The 19,073-nt window shown below is 42.6% G+C and overlaps 1 protein-coding gene across 1 annotated transcript in view; it reads right to left on the bottom strand.

Annotated features, from left to right (window-relative positions):
* The window catches only part of mnat1 (MNAT1 component of CDK activating kinase), a 36,083-nt gene that overhangs the window by 9,666 nt on the left and 7,344 nt on the right, over positions 1 to 19,073 (bottom strand). The window contains exons 2-7 of the mRNA XM_044375619.1: positions 18,869 to 19,021; positions 18,384 to 18,457; positions 17,602 to 17,705; positions 17,271 to 17,411; positions 15,840 to 15,971; positions 2,915 to 3,036 (exon numbers count right to left, since the gene is read on the bottom strand). Of these exons, the coding sequence (XP_044231554.1) occupies positions 2,915 to 3,036; positions 15,840 to 15,971; positions 17,271 to 17,411; positions 17,602 to 17,705; positions 18,384 to 18,457; positions 18,869 to 19,021 (726 nt within the window). The remainder of the gene's footprint in view (positions 1 to 2,914; positions 3,037 to 15,839; positions 15,972 to 17,270; positions 17,412 to 17,601; positions 17,706 to 18,383; positions 18,458 to 18,868; positions 19,022 to 19,073) is intronic.

Genomic DNA, 19,073 nt, shown 5'->3' with positions numbered 1-19,073 from the left:
GTTCAACATAAAAGCAAGGAGCCATGGCAGGACATTTGGAGTACAGGCTGTAGTGTTAGATTCATAGTCTACTCATAATTCTTACAGCTCACGCATGGTTCTGGGTAGGTGCCAGTCAATGAGATGGACAGCACTATACTGGCATTATAGAAACATCACACAGTCGGGGTCCTATCCTCTGTGGCAAATCAAACGCACCTATGCACATCATGGGAGGAGCATTTGGATATATATATATATATATATATATATATATATATATATATATTTATGTGTGTGTGTGTGGAGGGGGGTAGATGTTGAGGTAGAAGCTGAATGGGCACTTTTGGAGGCCCCTGTTGCCTGAACATGCAGCCTTAACTCTGCTCCAGTATTGAGGCAGCTGTCTTTAATATAAGAGCTCAGCTCAGCCCATATTTATTCAGGTACAGCTGACAGAGAGGGAGAGACAGTGAAAGAGGCGTGGCCCTTCTTTTTCCTGGCAGCCGTGCAGCACTCCTGCGGTTTTTTGGGGGGCAAAGGGACAAGGCGAAAAAGACACAGACACTGAGACAGAAGGAGAAAGAGAACAGCGGAGAAGAAAAGAGAGAGTCGAAATAAAAAGCATGGCTCCAGTCAGTCCTGTGTTAACTGGACATCCTGTGCAAGAGTCCAGCCCCAGAGGCCCTGGGGCCACCAGGGAGGGGGTGTGTGAGCTCAACTCTCCAGTCTCATTTGATGACTGTGTCTAAGACAAATCACCAGTGGTGCTGCTGTCACCGTGGGCCTTGACCAAGACAAACAGCCGTGTTTTAAAATAAGTACCTGCCCCCTCACAGGCCTTTCACCTCATCTACGCTCAGGCACATCCATATCTCCTCACACATTCAAGCATATTCCCTTCACAGGTCATAGGACTGGAGCTGCAGTCCAACGCTCCACACAGGGGACTCACTTTTCACCCTCTCAACGGTGTCTGCGTTCTCTCTTCTCTGCACACACATACTTGTGAATATTTACCACATCACACTGAGTTCCATTGTGGCTAAAATGCTGGGACTGCAATAATGGGGGTGAGTGTGAGTGCGCATGACACAAACTGTATACCAGGTTTAAAGGACACTGTCTGTGTGCATGTGTATGTTCAAGCTTGATCATCTATGTGTATCTGAGCTTGCATGCACAAAACCTCAAACTTAGCTGAATCACAAACTGCCAACTGCGCAGAAGTGTCAGCACTATTCCTTGCTTTTACTTAACAGCACATTGCATCTTGGGAGTTGTGGTTTGTCTGAACGGGCCTGTCTGTGTCGCTGCCTGCGGCATGCACCAGTGGGAATGGTGTTCCTCACTGAACTGAGCCTCATTTATCTCTGTGGCAGAGCCGTTCCTCTCCAGCATCGGTCCTCCTGGACCCCTGAACTGCTGACACCGGGGCCCCCCCTTCTCTTCCTCCCTCCTCTGAGCACCAGCATGCGGCAAAAATTGTGAGATGTGTTTCATCTGCATATTGATCAGCCTGGCCAAAAGAAGTAGGACCTCAGCACTTCACTGAATACATAATGTAAATAAGTGCCAGTTATTCTGCTTAAACTCTCCTGTAATCCTTTACAGAGAACGTTTCACCTTATGTAGGTACTTTTCTGGTAATTAGGCAAATGTGATTGTGCAACAAAAGTCAATAACAACTTTTATCTTAAGTACAATACTGAAAAAAACTACAATGAAACTAGAAAACCTTTATCCTAAACATGCTGACATTATGTTCAAATACGCACATCTCAGCCAAATGAAGGTTATTGTCAGGGTGAAGCAGTGCTGAACGTCAATGAGCTCGCCCAAAAAGAATATGACCCCGTTTTGCTTCTGTCACCCAATAAAAAAAGGCCGCTCTTAGTGTGTGGGCAGGCTTTAGTGCCAGCCAGTTGCACTGCAGACGGCTGGGCGCTAGGCTGTCTGATGGATGGCTTGCATTCGGTGAGGACTGGACCAATGGCGTCGTGGATTGATTGGCCCAAAGGGGCCGTCGGGGGAAAGCACTTCCTGTGTGTGTTAATGGACGCTCCTGCAGAGGCAGCGTGGCGGCTTGTGGCAGGGTGATGGTTGTTGCTCCCTCTCACTCTCCCTCTCTCTTTCTCTCTCCCAGTACTCCTCCCCCTAATTTGCTTTCACTCTCCCAGTTAATCAGAGGAGAGTCAAGTGAGACGAGCCAGGCTTCCAAAGCAGAACGGCTTTCGAGCAGCTCTCTAACTCTACAACAAAACCTTTACATTACACTTAAACTATGTGCAGAGTTAAAAGAAACTCTATGAGTGAAGTTTATTCAACATTCAGCACTTTATTTTACAAGTCCCATAGTTGCCTATAATTTCCTAGAGAAGAACTGATATGGGGCGTAAATTCACACAAGGTTTGCAGAAAAGGAATGGAATTTGGTACCTTTCATAGGGAAAAGTGAGACAGTTTTCAGTTGGTACACTTTCAGTTAATTAATTCCAATTAATTGCTCGTGTCAAGTTTTTAAGTTAGCTGAACATGCAAAAATGTGAAACTTTGTCTTTTAATAATACATGAATAATAAATGAATATTTACTTGGGATTAAATGGAGCATATATTTCAAGGAAATTCCTCTGGAAATCAACAACTGCTTATGAACTTGATACAAGTAACGAAACTAAACTGTCTCAGAATTTTGGCTACATTTTACCTACACTGAATCAAATTACGTAATTCTTTCCAGAAAACTTCCTTGGAAATTACGGAAAAGGTTATTGCTCCTTCTTCTGCTTATCATTCAACTTGACAACCGTGCTCATCTCAGTGTTAAATTAAAACTCATAGTCTACCCCCTTGAAGGAAGTGAAAATGACCCTGATTATGATAGATGTGTGGACATGAGTGTAAAAACAAAAAAAAAAAAAAAAAAATTTGTACCCAAGTCTGCCCAGCTGCTCCAATTCAGGCACCGGAGGTCCATAGGTTTCAACATGAAGAGGCTTGTAGTGGTAAAGTGCTTCCTCTATCTTGGGCACAGCCTGGAGAGATACTGTCTGACGCTGAGAAAAGAAAAAACACAGAAACCAAACATTCAACACAGGACAGTAATCTTCATTGTCTTAGTTTATTATGCAGTGCAAGACTGGAAACTATGGCTATGGCACAATCAGGATGACACAAACAGAAAAAACAATTTGCAAGAGGCTTAATGTCAATCAAACTGCAACATTAGTAACCACCAATTCTTGACTGACTGGTTTGGAAACAGGAGTTTTGTCTGACAACATTTTCACTTTCCCCAGGCACTGCTGGTTTTGTGGAGAAACTAACTGAGACGATGACTGAGCATGTTTTTAGTGGTCAACACAGTGCTGGAAACTCAACAACTATTCCTGTTGGAAATCTGATCAAGACGAAAAAAACACGACGTAATAAAGGATAATTATGGTGAGGTAGATTAAGAAATGTAATTCATGATAACATAAAGCAGGTGTACTTCCAAACTACTCGGCTATTCCCATAAAACTACCAAAAGACAAATCTACTGATAATGTATATATGTAGAAAAGAGAGTAAATGATTATGCTAACAGTGTATTTCCACTGATTCACCAAAAGCAATGTCTCCTACAGTCATAAGATCTGTTAGTGTTTTCCCTACATGCTTTCAACAGCAGCGCAACACTGTTGCTAAATGATGAACACCACCGCTGAAATTCCACATTGTACATAATAATCACGACAGATGCAAACCACGTGCACTTTCTCTGCCTCAAGCAGCTGCTGGGGAGCGAATGAGAATTGGTGTCATTGCTGCAGCTTCTCCTCTCTGTCCTCTCCTCTGCTCCGTGTCTGTGTTTGACCGAGGGCGGGGCTCAGCTCCTCCACACACGCACGCACGCACGCACGCACGCACGCACACACACACACACACACACACACACACACACACACACACAGAGCGGACAGCAGAGTGGACAGTAAAATAGAGAGGCCGCGGTGGAAACCGTGATACAGGTGAAGTGAAAGGTAACATTTAACTGGAGTTGATGACAGTTGCCCTCATTATTGTAAGTGCAGTAAAACCTTCGTGCAGTAAAACCTAAGTGCAGTGAAAAGCCAATATGTATTTTATCAAACCACCTGTTCAACAAGCATTAACATGTAGAAAAGCAATATTTATTAAATATTGCTCTTCAAAAATGTACTTATTCTTGTTCTGTACGTTTTTCAATCGTTAACTACTTCTGCATTTCAGCTACAGAAACCATTCAAATATCAAAATGTTCAGGTCTTCAAGGGTATTCATGCTATGACTTTTCTTCTTTCTAGCATATTCCAGTGATTTCATATAATTTTTATATTAAAATTTATATATATATATTATAATTTTATTAAACTGCTTTGCCCGCAGTCTTCCATTCACCGCTGGTATGTTTTACACAACCGCAGCGCGCTGGTTAAGCGAATAGCGAATTGTTACGCACAAGCTAAAACAAAAGCAGTCTGTATGTTGCCTAACTGTAAGCTTAGTTTGCCAAATGTTGTAAAATTTGGCAAATTCTTGTAAACTTAGCTACAGGCTGGGATGGCAGCCCTCCCAAACCAGCCCCTCTCTCGAGCAGTGAATCACACCAGCAGCAGAGGGAGGACGACAGAGGACAGGAAGAGTGATACTGACTGATGTCTGTGTTCTTTATTCTTTTTAAACTACACTCAGTATTTTCATGTCAGAAATATTTATTTTATTGATATGTTATTTTTGTTTCCAGTGAGATATTATTGAGTTTACATAGTGACTTTGCTGTTGTAAACATTACTGTTGCTGCTCTGGAAACAGTATTTAGTTTTATTTAAAATATAAATCAATTCTAATCCTGTTCTGAATTAGGGTTACTTCAGGACATAGCGCTTACTTTATCAGTGAGCATATTTGTTTCACTTTTCTTCTTGCTGATGTCTGAGTGTACTGAGAAAAACTACAACCAGTTGTTTTTTTTCAAAATATTGTAAGGACTAAATTGATGTGAAAATGCATAGTTTTTAGTAAAACAACATCAAACTTTCTTGGGTGAGAACCCTGAAACCCCCTGACTGTGTTGAGGCATTTCATTCTTTGACATTTATTACAACTACAGCTATCTGGGCCTCCAGAGTCCTTCCGCTGTCAAAAGCTCCTGTAAATTATCACACACATGGCTCGATGAACATGAATAAACCTATCTGGAACAATTCCAAAGTACTTTTAAGTTATTTCACTGCTGGTGTGCGCAAATACGGGTCCTGGCAACGTGGGCTCTGCGTGTGCATAACACTACCACTGCTGAGAAAATCCTAGGGGAAACACTGGATCTGTGGTGTCAGGCACAGAAAACTGTCCATTTCTTCAATCCATTATTACTCAGAGTTGAGATTTCAGTCAAACTACTCCATTTCCTAATGCCCTTGACCATGGCGATCAAGTGAGAAATATGATACTTCTTAAGGACATTGTAGGATTGTTCGATTTGGGGCTCTGCCATCAAAGGGGAATTTCCACACAGCGTCAGACCGCTATGTTTTCTCCAGCATTAAGTAATCAGACTCAGAAGACGAGCCAGAATCATTAAACAAACCTGAAATTAAAAAGATGATGTCTAAACAAACAGTGACTACTTTAGAGAGTAGCAAAGGAACTCGAAGACAAAGGAAACATAAAAAGATAAGAGAGAAAGCAAAGAAAAGAGTAGTGGGGGGAGTATAAACAACAGAACTCAGAGGGGAGCTGATGAAAACCAAACTAAACGAGTAACATGTGCCCCACGGCTTCAGACTGCCTGCCCTCACACATGCTTTGGCCCATGCAAGCGCACACACGGGAAAATAAAGCCACCTAAGCTGAACTGGAAGTTACAAAAGCACCAAGTGATGCACACTGAGACAGCAATGAATGTAGATCAACTGAGCCAAAAACAACATGGTGGTAATTATTCTAACAAAATACACACGCATAAAGAAACTTGTACTTGTAATGTTATGTACCATAAATATGTAGCGTTAAGGCATTCCAAGATTTATTTTGTGATTAAATGGACTTTTTACAACTGTTTTTAGCCATTTCAACATGCTTCATTTACGTTTAGATTAGTTAGTGGTTTCCGAAATTTCCGAGTAGTATTGGGCAATTTGACAATATATGCCGTTTGACAATATACTGTAAGTTTGTCTACTGTCAGAGATTTTACCATATCGTTTATACCAAGTTAACTACTCTTTAATATCTCTGGTTATATTAGACTTGATTTGCAACATTGCTGACAATGGATTGTTTTATGGCAGTATTAGATTTTTAGACATGATGAAAGACCTTTGTTCAGTATCCATTTTACTGAATTGGCCAAAAACAGATGTTTCTGTCCATGCATATTTTCCAAACAGTTTCTTACAATATATCAATCAATATTGCGATATAATCCATCCAACTCTATTCCCTGGAATAATTTACAACTACCCGAACAAAACAAGCCTGAACCTGTCTCATTCAGCGGTGGTTTATACATGCAGGTGGGAGGAGCAGCAGTGATAGTGACAATGGCAGTATATTAACAGCAAGAGAAAGCGTGGGTTTATCCAGTGAAGACATAGTGAAAGGTGAACATCAACTCAAAAAAAACCATGTTTCTTTGGCTCTACCTTACACTTATGACACTATCAATGGAATAACAGATATCGTTCTCTTTTTTGATTGATTTCTTTTCATGTGATAAATAACATCTGAGGATAAAAAGCTGTCCATTATAAAGAACCTCTTGCTCCTTGACTAGACAAATCCGGCAGCTGATTTATATGTTGCGTTCTCAAGCGCCACTGCCATTACTGCGTGTTCTACTGAACACATTTACACTGGCAGTGAAAGCGCATAGGTTTGGGTTGTTGGTGGTTAGCAGTCGTCTCTTCGGATAGATGAATGTACTGTGTGTAAATGTGGAAGTCACTGACTTTCATTTCAGCCAGGAAACGTAGCGCCAAGCTAGCCTGAGAGAGGCGGGGTGGTGGCACACCATTGGCCCATGTAGGCAGATCCCTCGGTCTTTGGTCGGCAAGCTGCTCAGAATATGATCGAAACATGAAGATTAAATGGTGATTTATGGAAGTAAATTGATTTCATGGAGTAGAGGCTTGTGGCTTTTACTTTCTGTTTTTTCCAAAGTTGACGTTTACTGTTGGAGCAGCCCAGAAAAGACGTCTAGCATTGTTAAAACTGGACTACATTTCGTTGAAAGTTTTGTGGATTATAACTTTTATTTTCATTGCATTCGATGACTATAATTTCAACATTTGATTTTCTGACATATTTCATGACAAAAGCTCTTAAAAAGTGAAATCCCTTAGATACATTACAGTCTTAAATGCAGGTTTACAGTAATGGCAGCTTCTCTACTTCCTCCTACAACCCGGATTCGTCTGAATCAAAAATGTACATTTATCCATGTTTGGTCACTAATTTCATCCAAAATAGAAGACAACACCCAATTAAATAATGGCCCCACGAACGGATTGCCCATATCTGGATACCCACTTTTTAATCACCATTTAAATGTGTTTGGGTGGATTGCTAGATTTCTCCTTTAAAAACACATCACACACACGATTGTCTACGGTTTTTGCTCACCCTTTAACCTCAAGGTGCCAGTGATCCCCCCATCCTGTCCCATCCATTCATCCAACACAGTGGAGCCCCACCACAGGCTAATGAAACCCAGACCGGCCAACCCAATCCCAGTAACTCTCTCTCTCTTTCGCACTCCTTCAGTCTCTCCATCCATCTTCTTTCAGACTTTCAACACTGTTTAACTCCCCTACTGCGCCAATCAAAGAGACGCACCGGCACGAATGGGTGGAGGGAGAAGCGAAAGAAGAAAAGTCTACGATGGTGGAATGGTGGAGAAAGAGGGTGGCAAATTGGAAGTTGCAGATGGCTAAAGGGCAGTAAATCAGATTTTTAAGTGACAGACAGAACAGCCAACCCCCAGTCTAGAAACATTTCTGTTGCATTCCTTTGCAAGGGCACCTTGAAAACTGGCAGAGACACATTGGCACGAACAAACACAGCATAAGACATGCATACACAAGAACAGTCTTTGTTCTTCTGAAAATGTTAACAGAAATGTGTACATGTTACTGCATATAACCTGCTTTTGATACAAGACAAGCTGTCCGACTATCCATCTAACGCAGAGCTGTGCCCTCTCAGATCTGCTCCGTCCTCCGCTCTACCTAATAATACTGCTGAAACTTTCAATCATGGACTCATCACGTCCTATTAAAAGCTTGTGTGAATTACAGCATATGAATGTTGTTTTCCAAATGCTTCGGTGAAAGAAAGCAACAGAAGGGAAGAGAGAGACGGGACCCCCAGCAAGGCCCAGCAGAGCAGAGCAGAAATGGTTGAGGGACTACGGACCATTGGAACAACACTTCTGAGAGAGCCAACACAAACATCTGCTTTCAACATTACTGGGGGCCCATCTTACTACCTATACAACATTATGTACTGTATGCCCACATGCTGCTTTTAAGTTTGTGTATTATTGGTATTTAAGACTCTTATAATACCCCTGTGACACTAAAATGAAACTCAGGGGACCATCAATCTTAATAAAACCGCAGGGGAGGATGATTTGAGGAAATCACCTGTGCGCCAGAGGGAGTAGTCCTCCTTCTTCTGCCCTTGTGATCTTCCTACATCTACAGAGTTATAGTGATGTAGTTATACCAGCTTCAGTTTCCTGGTAGGAGTGGAACCACTTCAAAAAGGTCAAGTAAAGCCGACTTGGGTGTCTGTCCTGTTAGTGGTAGAGCAGACACGTGTGCTGGCCGGGAAAACTGTTTTGCACTTTGTGCCTCTGGGTTTTGGCTCGTGATGTACCGTCACATTACTCTTTCTTAACTTGGCTGTGCATCTTAACAGTACCATCTGGGAAAGAAACAGGGTTAGCCCATCTGACAGAGCGATATGGCAAGCATTCATGTGACTTTTATGGGGCAGGGGTCTCATAAAAGTCACATTACTTTTAAGGTATGAGAGGTCTATACCCAAGGCATAGTACCGACTGTGCCAAAGTCTACATTAAAAACAAGACACGGTTGCGTCTTTGCAATAGTTGCTCCTAGATGTTGGAATAATGTGCTTTGTAAACCTCACTTTTATAGATGCTTTAGCTGCTCTTGACCCCCTGTGCTTTGATGCTCCTTGCTTTGCTTACACTCCATCTACCGTTTTACCATTTATATTTTCAACATTTGTTATAAACTAGAAACTTTTACACAAAAGAAAATCATTAGAAGAGCGCGTTGATCCAACAAAGACAGAGTCTCATCCAATGGTCAAAGTGTCAGTCTTGAAAGAAAGATCAAATTGTGTCACCCATCAGAATGCCACCAGAAACACATGCTACACACACACACACACACACACAGAACAACACTCTATAGGCCCTCTATAGGCCCCATCTCTCCCCTGATTTTGCACCTCAGCAGGACACATCAAGGTCACTTAGAGACTAAACTCTCCATCAGCACCTCCCCACCAGATCCACAGACACACACACACACACACACACACACACACACACACACACACACACACACACACACACACACACAAAACCACATAAGCCTGCTTGCTTCTCAACAGTTCGGGAAGCCTCAGCTAGCTAAAGCACAGCTCCAGAGGCAGTGAGAGCCTTTCAATAATGCACAAAGTGATAATGAGAACAATGGAAAGGGAAACAGTGGTCAGCATTGTATAGGGGATAAAATTAATAAGCCTAGTTAGGGGCCAGCCTAGTGCCATCCCATTCTCAGCCCACGCTTCCACCTTCTGCCCTGGCACTGCCAGTGCTTCTGTGTGGATAAAGAGCTTTGGGCTGCCCACTGGCCCACTGAGCAGCAAGTAGCAAGTGTAAAAGCTGCTGCCCGCACAGTGCCTCCCCTCGCCTTACAAGTTTAAATATAACCGCCTGACCAGTGGCAGCTGCCCCAGCGCAAAGCCCCTAAAGCTGACAACTCCTTTTTCCGCTGGGCTGGCCTAGGCCGGGCTGCCCGTGGGCAAGGGTTGCTGAGGCCAACCTAAACAGGGCCAAGCCAGGGGCAGGGGCAGAGGTGTGAATGCCCACATGTGCTGGTGCCAATCACAGCTGACGGTTCTCTTTACCCCCTGAACTGACCCCCTTTCCTCAAGCACCGGCAGCTATCAACCTGCGTGCCAGCAATCCAATAAAAAAAGAAAAGGCCAAAGGGCAGGGGTTATGCACTTTCCCACAAAAAAACATGCTGCCCTTGGTTTGTAAATTAATTATATGTCAAAAAGTTCTGAGTATAAACAACACAAAAAAATGCAAATTGTGTCTGCTACGATTTGTCTCGGAGTGTGAATAAAGGAAATGAAAATAACACTGAAGATGGTGAAAGAGTGAGTTAGGGTTGAAGGGGGGGGGGGGTGGTAATGTAACATCAACCTCGCAGGCAAAACAGGTTAGGCCAGTCTGCCAGAGAAAAGTAAAGCAGAGCATGGCCTGCGCTGACGAGTACGTCTCACGAGCAGAGGTCACTGTAGAGGACAACTTAACCAAGTAAAACAGGCCTGAGCAAACAAGCTCACAGCATGAGTGTGTGTGTGAGTGTGAGTGTGTGCATTTGTGTTTTCTATGGTAGTCAAATTCCACCCCCTAAGTGTAGAATGGAATAAAGCCAAAGAGAACCTGAGGTTATTACAGCCAGCTACACATCTATGTTTAGGGATAAACTTTCCACCCACATTTGGCTGATTGTGTGTGTGTGTGTGTGTGTGAGTTGCACTTTGTTTATGTGTGTGTGCCTCTTGCTTTCATTAGGTGCCCATGCCGGCCTCGTCAGGTATGTCAGCTGCTCTGCCGCCTGTGAGGAGTGGATTGGGCCACAGTAGTGTTGGAACCTAGGACCTTTCATTTAAGATGGCGCTGAAAGCTGCCTCTAGGCGGAGAGATTCCCCATCGGTCAAACTCTTTCAGGAATGGGACACTGTAGCAGCTAACGACAATCCCCAACCTCACACATACACTACTGAAACAAACAAAGCCAACATCCTTAAATACAATCAAAAACTAAAACGTCATTATTACTTATGAACTGTTTAAACCAGATATAATTTATATGCTAATGATCCTAAACTCATGTCCATATTTTGCTCTGATCATGTGCCAACCGTGATGACTCTTGTCATTGTGACTCTTGTCACTGGGCCAGGTCTTATGTGTCAGACAACAACAAGCAACCTGTTTAAACAATGAATAGTTGCCTCCCTCCCACACAGAGAGTCTCTTTTGATATCAGTGGATGTGTATTTTTAAAAAGACACTTTATTCTTCAAAGGATGTTTACTCAGACTGGGTAAGGTTAGCGTGCGCATTTGTGTGTGTGTGTGCTTAGTGTAGTGTTTGTTCATTCACCTGCACACCGGCTTCGTTCAATAGAGTGCCTACAAAGTGAGGGATTAGTGAGCGATTTCAGACCATTCCTGAGGCAAGACCAGGCCCATCCCACCTCACATCACACCTGGACTGAGACTACTTTCCCTCAGGATCGGCTAACTTCCTTGAGCATCCATTCGACGGCATGTTAACACACAACCAGAATAATCGGGATCAGGGTTGGAGTCCCCTTCCCTGCTGTTGGAAAATCACCCCAAGTGTAGAGTAGTGCCAACATGGCTGAGATGTCTGCTTGCATGTTCCCAGTAAACAACATCACACAGCTAGATGCAACATTAGATCACTTTTTAAATAAAGACTGGAGCCACTGGGAAGCCAAGGGAGAATTGGCATCCTCACGTTCCATGGATCGGACGGCTCAAAGATAGGAAGATATGTCATTCCAACGGTGATGGCTCACCTTGGCCTGGGGAGAAGCAGCTGGCTGGAGTGCTAGGGGGGGCAGGTGGTCATGATGGGGGTGGGGTTTTGGGGTGCCGTGAATATCTGCTTCTGTGACTGGTGAACTTGCAGAGCACCAAAAACATCCAGATGACAAAACAAGAGGTCATGAGTCAGGCCCCTGTGTGTTCATAACTGTCACAATCTAACTGGATTTCCTTTGTGAATGTGCCTCTTTTGATTATCAATTAATCTTTTTTTTTTTTAAATAAATCAAGTAATTGTTTAGTGGAAATTGCACATCACAATTTCCCCAAGTCCAAGATGACATTTGCTTGCTTCCTCAGACCAACAGTAAAAAAAAAAAACAAAACACATACATTTACATCTACAATGATATGAAAAAGAGAAAACAAATCCAAACCTCACATTTGAGGTGGAACCAGTAAATGTTTGGCATTTTTGCTTGATAAATTACTTAAATTACCGACAATCATAACTGTAATTATCTATCAATCAACTAATCCATTAACTGACAACACATTTCAGCACTAATTGATATCACCATTGCTTAAGAGAGGAGTACAAAACAGCCAAACTACAGATACAATGATTTTCTTGGATTGTAAGCTGAATAGTCTTGGGTTATAGACTGGTGGTTGATACAAATGGAAACAATTGAGGACATCAATTTAGGCTTTGGGAAACAGTGATGGACATTTTTCAACATTTTCTGACATTATATAGATCAAACAACTAATTGATTAATAGAGAAAATAATCAAAAGATTGATCGATAATGAAAATAATTGTTGTAGTTGCAGCTTTAAGCTGAACTGTAAAGGAATATCATAGAAACAGCCCAGCTCTACAAATGTGTTTTTACATTTGCTTCCCCTAATTTCTGCTGAAGAAAAACTGAAACCCTGTTTGGAACAAGGGACCACAACCTAGCAGATAAATGAATTCCAGCAATCTGCAGGAATCCACCGCTCTGTGCTGAAACTCCACCAAGTCAAACAGAAGTCATTCTTATGGACTCTGAGGTGGAGGGAAATCCAAACCCACACGTTCCCCTGACTCAAGTCTCTCAGTCCAGCACAGCAGATGCATGGCGAAAGCTCCGCTCCACCAACAGGAGCTCTGGGATGGGAGGATGAAGAGAAATGGGAAGAAAGAAGCGAGGAAAAACAGCCACAGAGGAAGCCAAGAGCAACATAATCATGCTGTTTCTCTCTCCATCAGCAAGTTTAACTTCATGCTGTATATCAAGAGAGAGAGAGTCGGAGTAACACATCCTCCATTTGGATCAATTCGATCTAGACCTAGTGCTTTTTCACTGGTTGTGGATAAGCCAGTTGTCTCTTCTGGGTTTAATAAAACAAATTAATGACTTTCATGCAGTCTAAGTGATTATCATCATAACATTCTTTAACCAAGAACTTTTGAAAGGCCTACTCCAGTGAGAAAAACATTCAAATGGGCAGGATTGTTAAACAAAGAGGGGAAAAGTAAGAGTTGGATTATACCTGAGTATGTCAAAACTTAGCTCCAGCTTGAGCCTAGGTGAGTACTAAGCACATCTCTCTCCCACGCACCACTGAACTGTGGGAAGACAACCATGCCTCATGAGGGTTGTTGGGGAGGGGGTGGGGGTGATGACACACCCTATCTCATCACAGTAAAATGAAAACAAACGACTGAAAACCTGAACGACAGCCAAATGGAAGGTCTCTCCAGACACGGTGAGCACAAAGCTGAGAGCTCGGAGCGACCAGAGCCTTGAGCCCACATGCTCTCTCTGTGGGTCTCATTGCTCGCCCAGAAGAATGTGATGACATGACTGAAGGGTTGAGGGCCTGTTTCCACACTGAAGAAGCACCAGACACGGAGAAACATCCTCCCTTTGAAGGTCTGGACTGTTATCACCACTCTTATTTTCAATGAGTGCTGCACATGAAGTTTAAATTAGCACTCAACTAAAATCACCACATGACCTTAACTGCTCAGAAACACTGAACCACCAGAGGATAGAAGTATAGAACCATGAGACATTGGGCTCACAGTAACTTTAATAGCCATTTATTATAGTAGGTATAGCTTATTTAAGCTGTCCTGTTTCTCTGTGCTCGTCTTTCTTGAAGCAGCAAAACCATATCTCAAAAATGCATGCTTTCCCTTCTGTTCACACATATGGACTCAAACACTGGAGACACAACAGAATACCATTTATTGTGAATTGAACCTTGAAAAACATGCTGGCACCACCGACCCAGACTCAAGACTCAAAAGTTGGCAAGCGCCACTACATGGGGACACGCAGGGACACCTATGACATGCGGGATTGACAACCTTGCAACAACCAATCATGCTTGTTTTGATTACCGTAGGAAACTTAAGCAGTTATTTTCTACTCTAATTGAACTACATAAAGCAAAATGGAGGAATAGTTGATCGTCATCATGGTTAACGGCTTCCCAGATCTCCGTGATAAACAACTAAAGGCACTAATGGGCCTAGAATAAGACAAAAAAAAATGCTTGAAAGCACATCACTCTAGAAATGGAGTACTTTGCTCAGCAGCGGTATAGTAGCAAAGGGAGAAAATAATTGCGAAGTCTGAGCCAAATATATAACTGATCGGCTCAACATTAAACAAAATGAGGTTTGTGAGAGGCAATAGAGTCTGCCACTTTGAGTCTTTATCGACTGAAGAAATGGACAGTTTTCTGTGCTTGACACTACAGATACAATGTTTCCCCTAGATAACCAAGATAGTTATAGTTTTGATAAATGAAGAATGAAATGCCCAAGTTCTCCCCCAAGAATATTTGATGTTGTTTGACTAAAAACTATGTATTTTCACATCACCTTACAATATTTATAAAAAAAACCTAACTGGTTATAGTTTTTCGCAGTACACTCAGACATTAACAAGAAGAAAAGTGAAATAAATATGCTCACTGATGAAGTAAGCACTATGCCCTGAAATAATAATAACTGAGAACAAGATTAGAATTGATTTATATTTTAAATATAAATATTGTTTCCAGAGAGGCAACAGTAATGTTTACAACAGCAAAGTCACTATGTAAACTTAATAATATCTCACTGGGAACAAAAATAAGATATCAATAAAATAAATAATATTCCTGGCATGAAAATACTGAGTGAAGTTTAGAAAGAATGAAGATCACAGACATCAGTCAGTATCAGTCATTCCTCCTGTCCCCTGTCCTCCTACCTCTGCTGCTGATGTAATTCACTGCCTGCAGGTACCGCTGGTAGAGAGAGGGGCTGGTTTGTCTCAGCCAATAGCTAAGTTTACATGAATTTACCAAATTTTAAAATATGTAGCAAACTAAGATAAACAGTTAGGCTACATAAAGACAGCTTTGGTTTTAGCTTGTTCATAACATTTCACTATTAGCTTATTGTGGTTGTGTAAAACATACCGGCGTTGGATGAGAGACTGCAGGCAAAGCAGATGAAAATATCTCTTTTCTACATGTTTATGCTTGTTGAACAAGTGTTTTGATAAAGTACATATTGGCTTTTCACTCACAGAGGTTCTTACAGTAACTAATGTAGTTGTTGTCAACTCGAATAAAACATTATCTTTCACTTCACCTGATTCACTGTCTCCACTGGCCTCTCTCCTGCTGTCCATTCTGTCCGTGTGTGTGCTTAGGAGCTGAGCCCCACCCTCGGTCAAACACCGACACGGGGAGCAGAGGAGAGGACAGAGAGGAGAGGCTGCAGCAATGACACCAATTCCCATTTGCCTCCTACTAGCTTCAGTCAGCTCCTTGCGCGTGGTTTGCATTTGTCGTGATTATTATGTACAATGTGAAATTTCAGTGGTGGTGTTCATCATTTAGCAGTGGCGCTGCACCGCTGTTGAAAGCATATAGGGGAAAAACTGAATGAACAGGGGGTTAGAGAGCTAATATGCCCAAAGTGTTGCACTCACCATGTGGATTCCAGTTGAAAACAGGTTGGTAGGTTTGACCGCCTGCTTCTGCTGCTCTATCTGGGTCTCCAGCTGGGCAGCACGGACCTTATGTTGGGCAAGCAAGATGGTGGCAGGAAGTTGAGACTGCTCCTGGAGAAACAAACGGGATAGAGGATTTTATGAGAATGGTATCTTATGTATGTGATACATGCAACAAAGTGCTTCATCTGGAACTTTTCTGCTCAGCAGAAATAGTTGACACTTGTACATGTTAAGGCCTTTTCCTTCTGTAACTGCTATATGTTGAGAAGAGATGAGAACACAAATAGTCTAACTGGATAATCATCAGCATAGTGTACTTTCAGGCTAGCTTCCACATTATTGATGCAAGCCATATTCACAAAACTGTGGCACTGCAGGGGACACTGCTTCAAGTGCACTGCGCCGCCTTCACCTCCATTAAATGCAAGGTCGGACGTTTCAATTTCTTCAGTGGATTGTTGCCAAGTGCAGAGGTCTGAGAACACAAGCTTGGACACGTTCACTGAGGAGGTAGGGTATTTTTGATGGGGTGGACGGCAATGGTAGGACAGTCTAGAGGTGTCTTAGTATTTAAATATAAACTAAAACTGATTTAATGGCTTCCAATACTGATACGTCTGGCTGCAAAAATTGACCAGAAGTAAATTCAGCAGAAAGAAAATTTTCAGTAAGGTGCTGAAGTATATGTGCAATTTAGATTGTGGCTTAAAAATAACAACTAGGCTGAATTCTTAATTCTTCGCTCATGTGAGTTACACTGATTTGGGTGCTTGTGTGCATTTGCTTTATTTGCAACATCACATCATATGGTTGACATGCTTCTCATTTCACAAAGATCTTGAGGAAATAAATGGATAAGTACACACAATAATCAACAAGTGTGTTCCAAGTTCCCAGTGATGTAGTTTTTCACTGCTTCAGGAATCAGCAGCAAGGCCCCCAGAAAGTATTTGGTGGTGTATTGCATGTGTGAGAACATTGAGCTTTCTGGCCACAGGGACATACAGATGTCAGAGCTCAGGAGAGTTCCCCCAGGGGGGTTAGTGCTGATCTCATCTGCCTACAGTCAACAGGCCCTGTGCCTTAAACAAACAAACACACAGCTTTGCCTGCTATCTGTGATGGTCCTTCAGTAGCCCACTCTGCAGGAACAATCACTTCCAAAAGCCTGTAGCTCAACACAATGGAGCCAAGAGGCTTTGGAATTACAGAATGAGAACAATGCAACCCCCGGCACAATGAATGGTAATAAGCTCTTAATGATCTCACAGCCATGAACCCTCAGGCTGAGCATGTGTGTGTTTATTTGTGTCAGACAGGGAACATCTGTCATAGTGTGGGTGCTCTTTACTTCACAAGACTAGGCATTCTGAGGACATATGTACATGCAACATCTGTGTATCTCACCAGTTCATCCAGCAGAGCCTGCTTGTTCTTCCTCTTGACCTGTAGCTGCCTCTGCTCCTCCTGCAGCATCTCCAGCCTCCGCTGCTCATTGCCCTGCTGCTCAAGCAACAGCAGCTCCTCAAGCTCCTCCTGCTCTCGTGTCTGAGGAGAGCAATAGAAAGAAACAGGATGTTGTCACTTCTTTGACCATAAGGTTCAATACACACCAGTTTTGGTAATGCCACAATGTATTTGACCCTACATTCTGACATCTCCGGTGGGGGGGGGGGCAAGTAAGGAAGAAAATTTCCCTCCAAGGTATAATTTATGGATAAATGCACTCAATACGTACAAGTTTAGCCTTATTCTTCTGGATGAGATCTCTGTTCTCCCTCTGGTACTGCTCCATCCTCTGCTTGGTGTCCTCCACATCAATGTTGTTTGTCAGGTTATATACTACACAGAGGAAACATAAACCACTGTTAACCTCTTTAACCAACAGATCCTTTTGTGGTTCCATCATGTTGTGCAGACAAGCACTGTTCAAACCCACAATACTGTTATTTTAAATTCTAGTCAAGATCCCAGTACACTGTAGCAAATGTGCCCAGCTCAAATGCAATGGTGTGTAACATGTTCAAGACATTTTACAATACAATTTTCCATTTGATGGTCATCAATGGGGAAAGCCTTAAAAATGTCATCTGGTAATTCAATATATTTCTAAACCGAAGTCAGATAGATTTTCAGTGACATGCTGGAACGAGGGGATGTAGAACATTAACTTATATGTTGTTGTTCTAACTGTGAAAAAATATTCTTCAACTTCAAAGCTGCTTAAGGGGAAGTTTAAGGGGAATTGTAGGTTTACAAGGTTAAAAACAGAGGAGCTGGTCAAGGTTGAACATCCCTGCACCAACCTTAAGAACTAGCCCGTAAAAGCTGTCTTGCCCACTGTCAAGGGCTATAAGCCAGTCGAGATGTGTTGGTGTTGGCAGAGCTATCCCCTGATCTATGGCCCTGGCTGGCACTAATGCCTGTTAAACATCCCCCTGTGCAGTCAGAGTCAGGGAGAAATCATTTCACCAATACTAAATATCCCTTTAGTGGTCAGTTCGAAGCTGGTGCTCGTACCTATATCCTCCACTTCCTCCAGGTAGTCGTTGTATTCTCTCAGGCTCGGGAAGTCAAAATCTCTCTTGTTGTATCTGCAGAAGAAAAACAGAACTGATGATACAAATAATAAAAACCTGATAAAAGCAAATATGCATTACAGGTTGCACACTGTAGGCTAAATAGACATTAATAGCCTCCATTAAATCAACTGTTTTATAATACCATGTCCGCATGCTGCCTAATAGACACACATTAGATGTCAATTAAGGGGCTATTAAAGAACAGATGAGAGGGAGAAAAAGAAGGCAGGGAGGGGCTGAGAAGTAAAAATCTGGCATGGAAAGAGCCTTCTCGTTTGAGGCCCCCCTGGGGAGACTCATTGTCTACAAAACAAACAGTGTAATGAGAAAGACAAAGGTGGCTTAAGAAGTGGGAGGAGGCATGGGATGACACATAAACACACAGAGCCGCACCCCTCACCCTCCTGGTTCCCCCTCACTCACATCTTCAGCACCTTCTTGCGAATCTCCACCTCCTTATCTACAGCCGGGTCTTCGAAGAGCTGCACGCGGAAGTTGCTCTTCCTCAGGGGCGTGTCACACTGCACGCAGTTGCCCGAGCCGCGGACAAAGAGCATCTCCACACAGTTTTCACATCTGTGAGGGAAAGAGACGACAAAATGAAAAAAATAAATAAAAAAAAACTAGA

This window comes from Thunnus albacares, chromosome 15 (genome assembly GCF_914725855.1).
Source record: "Thunnus albacares chromosome 15, fThuAlb1.1, whole genome shotgun sequence".
Classification (NCBI taxonomy): Eukaryota; Metazoa; Chordata; class Actinopteri; order Scombriformes; family Scombridae; genus Thunnus; species Thunnus albacares.
This window is presented reverse-complemented; position numbering and strand designations above follow the sequence as displayed.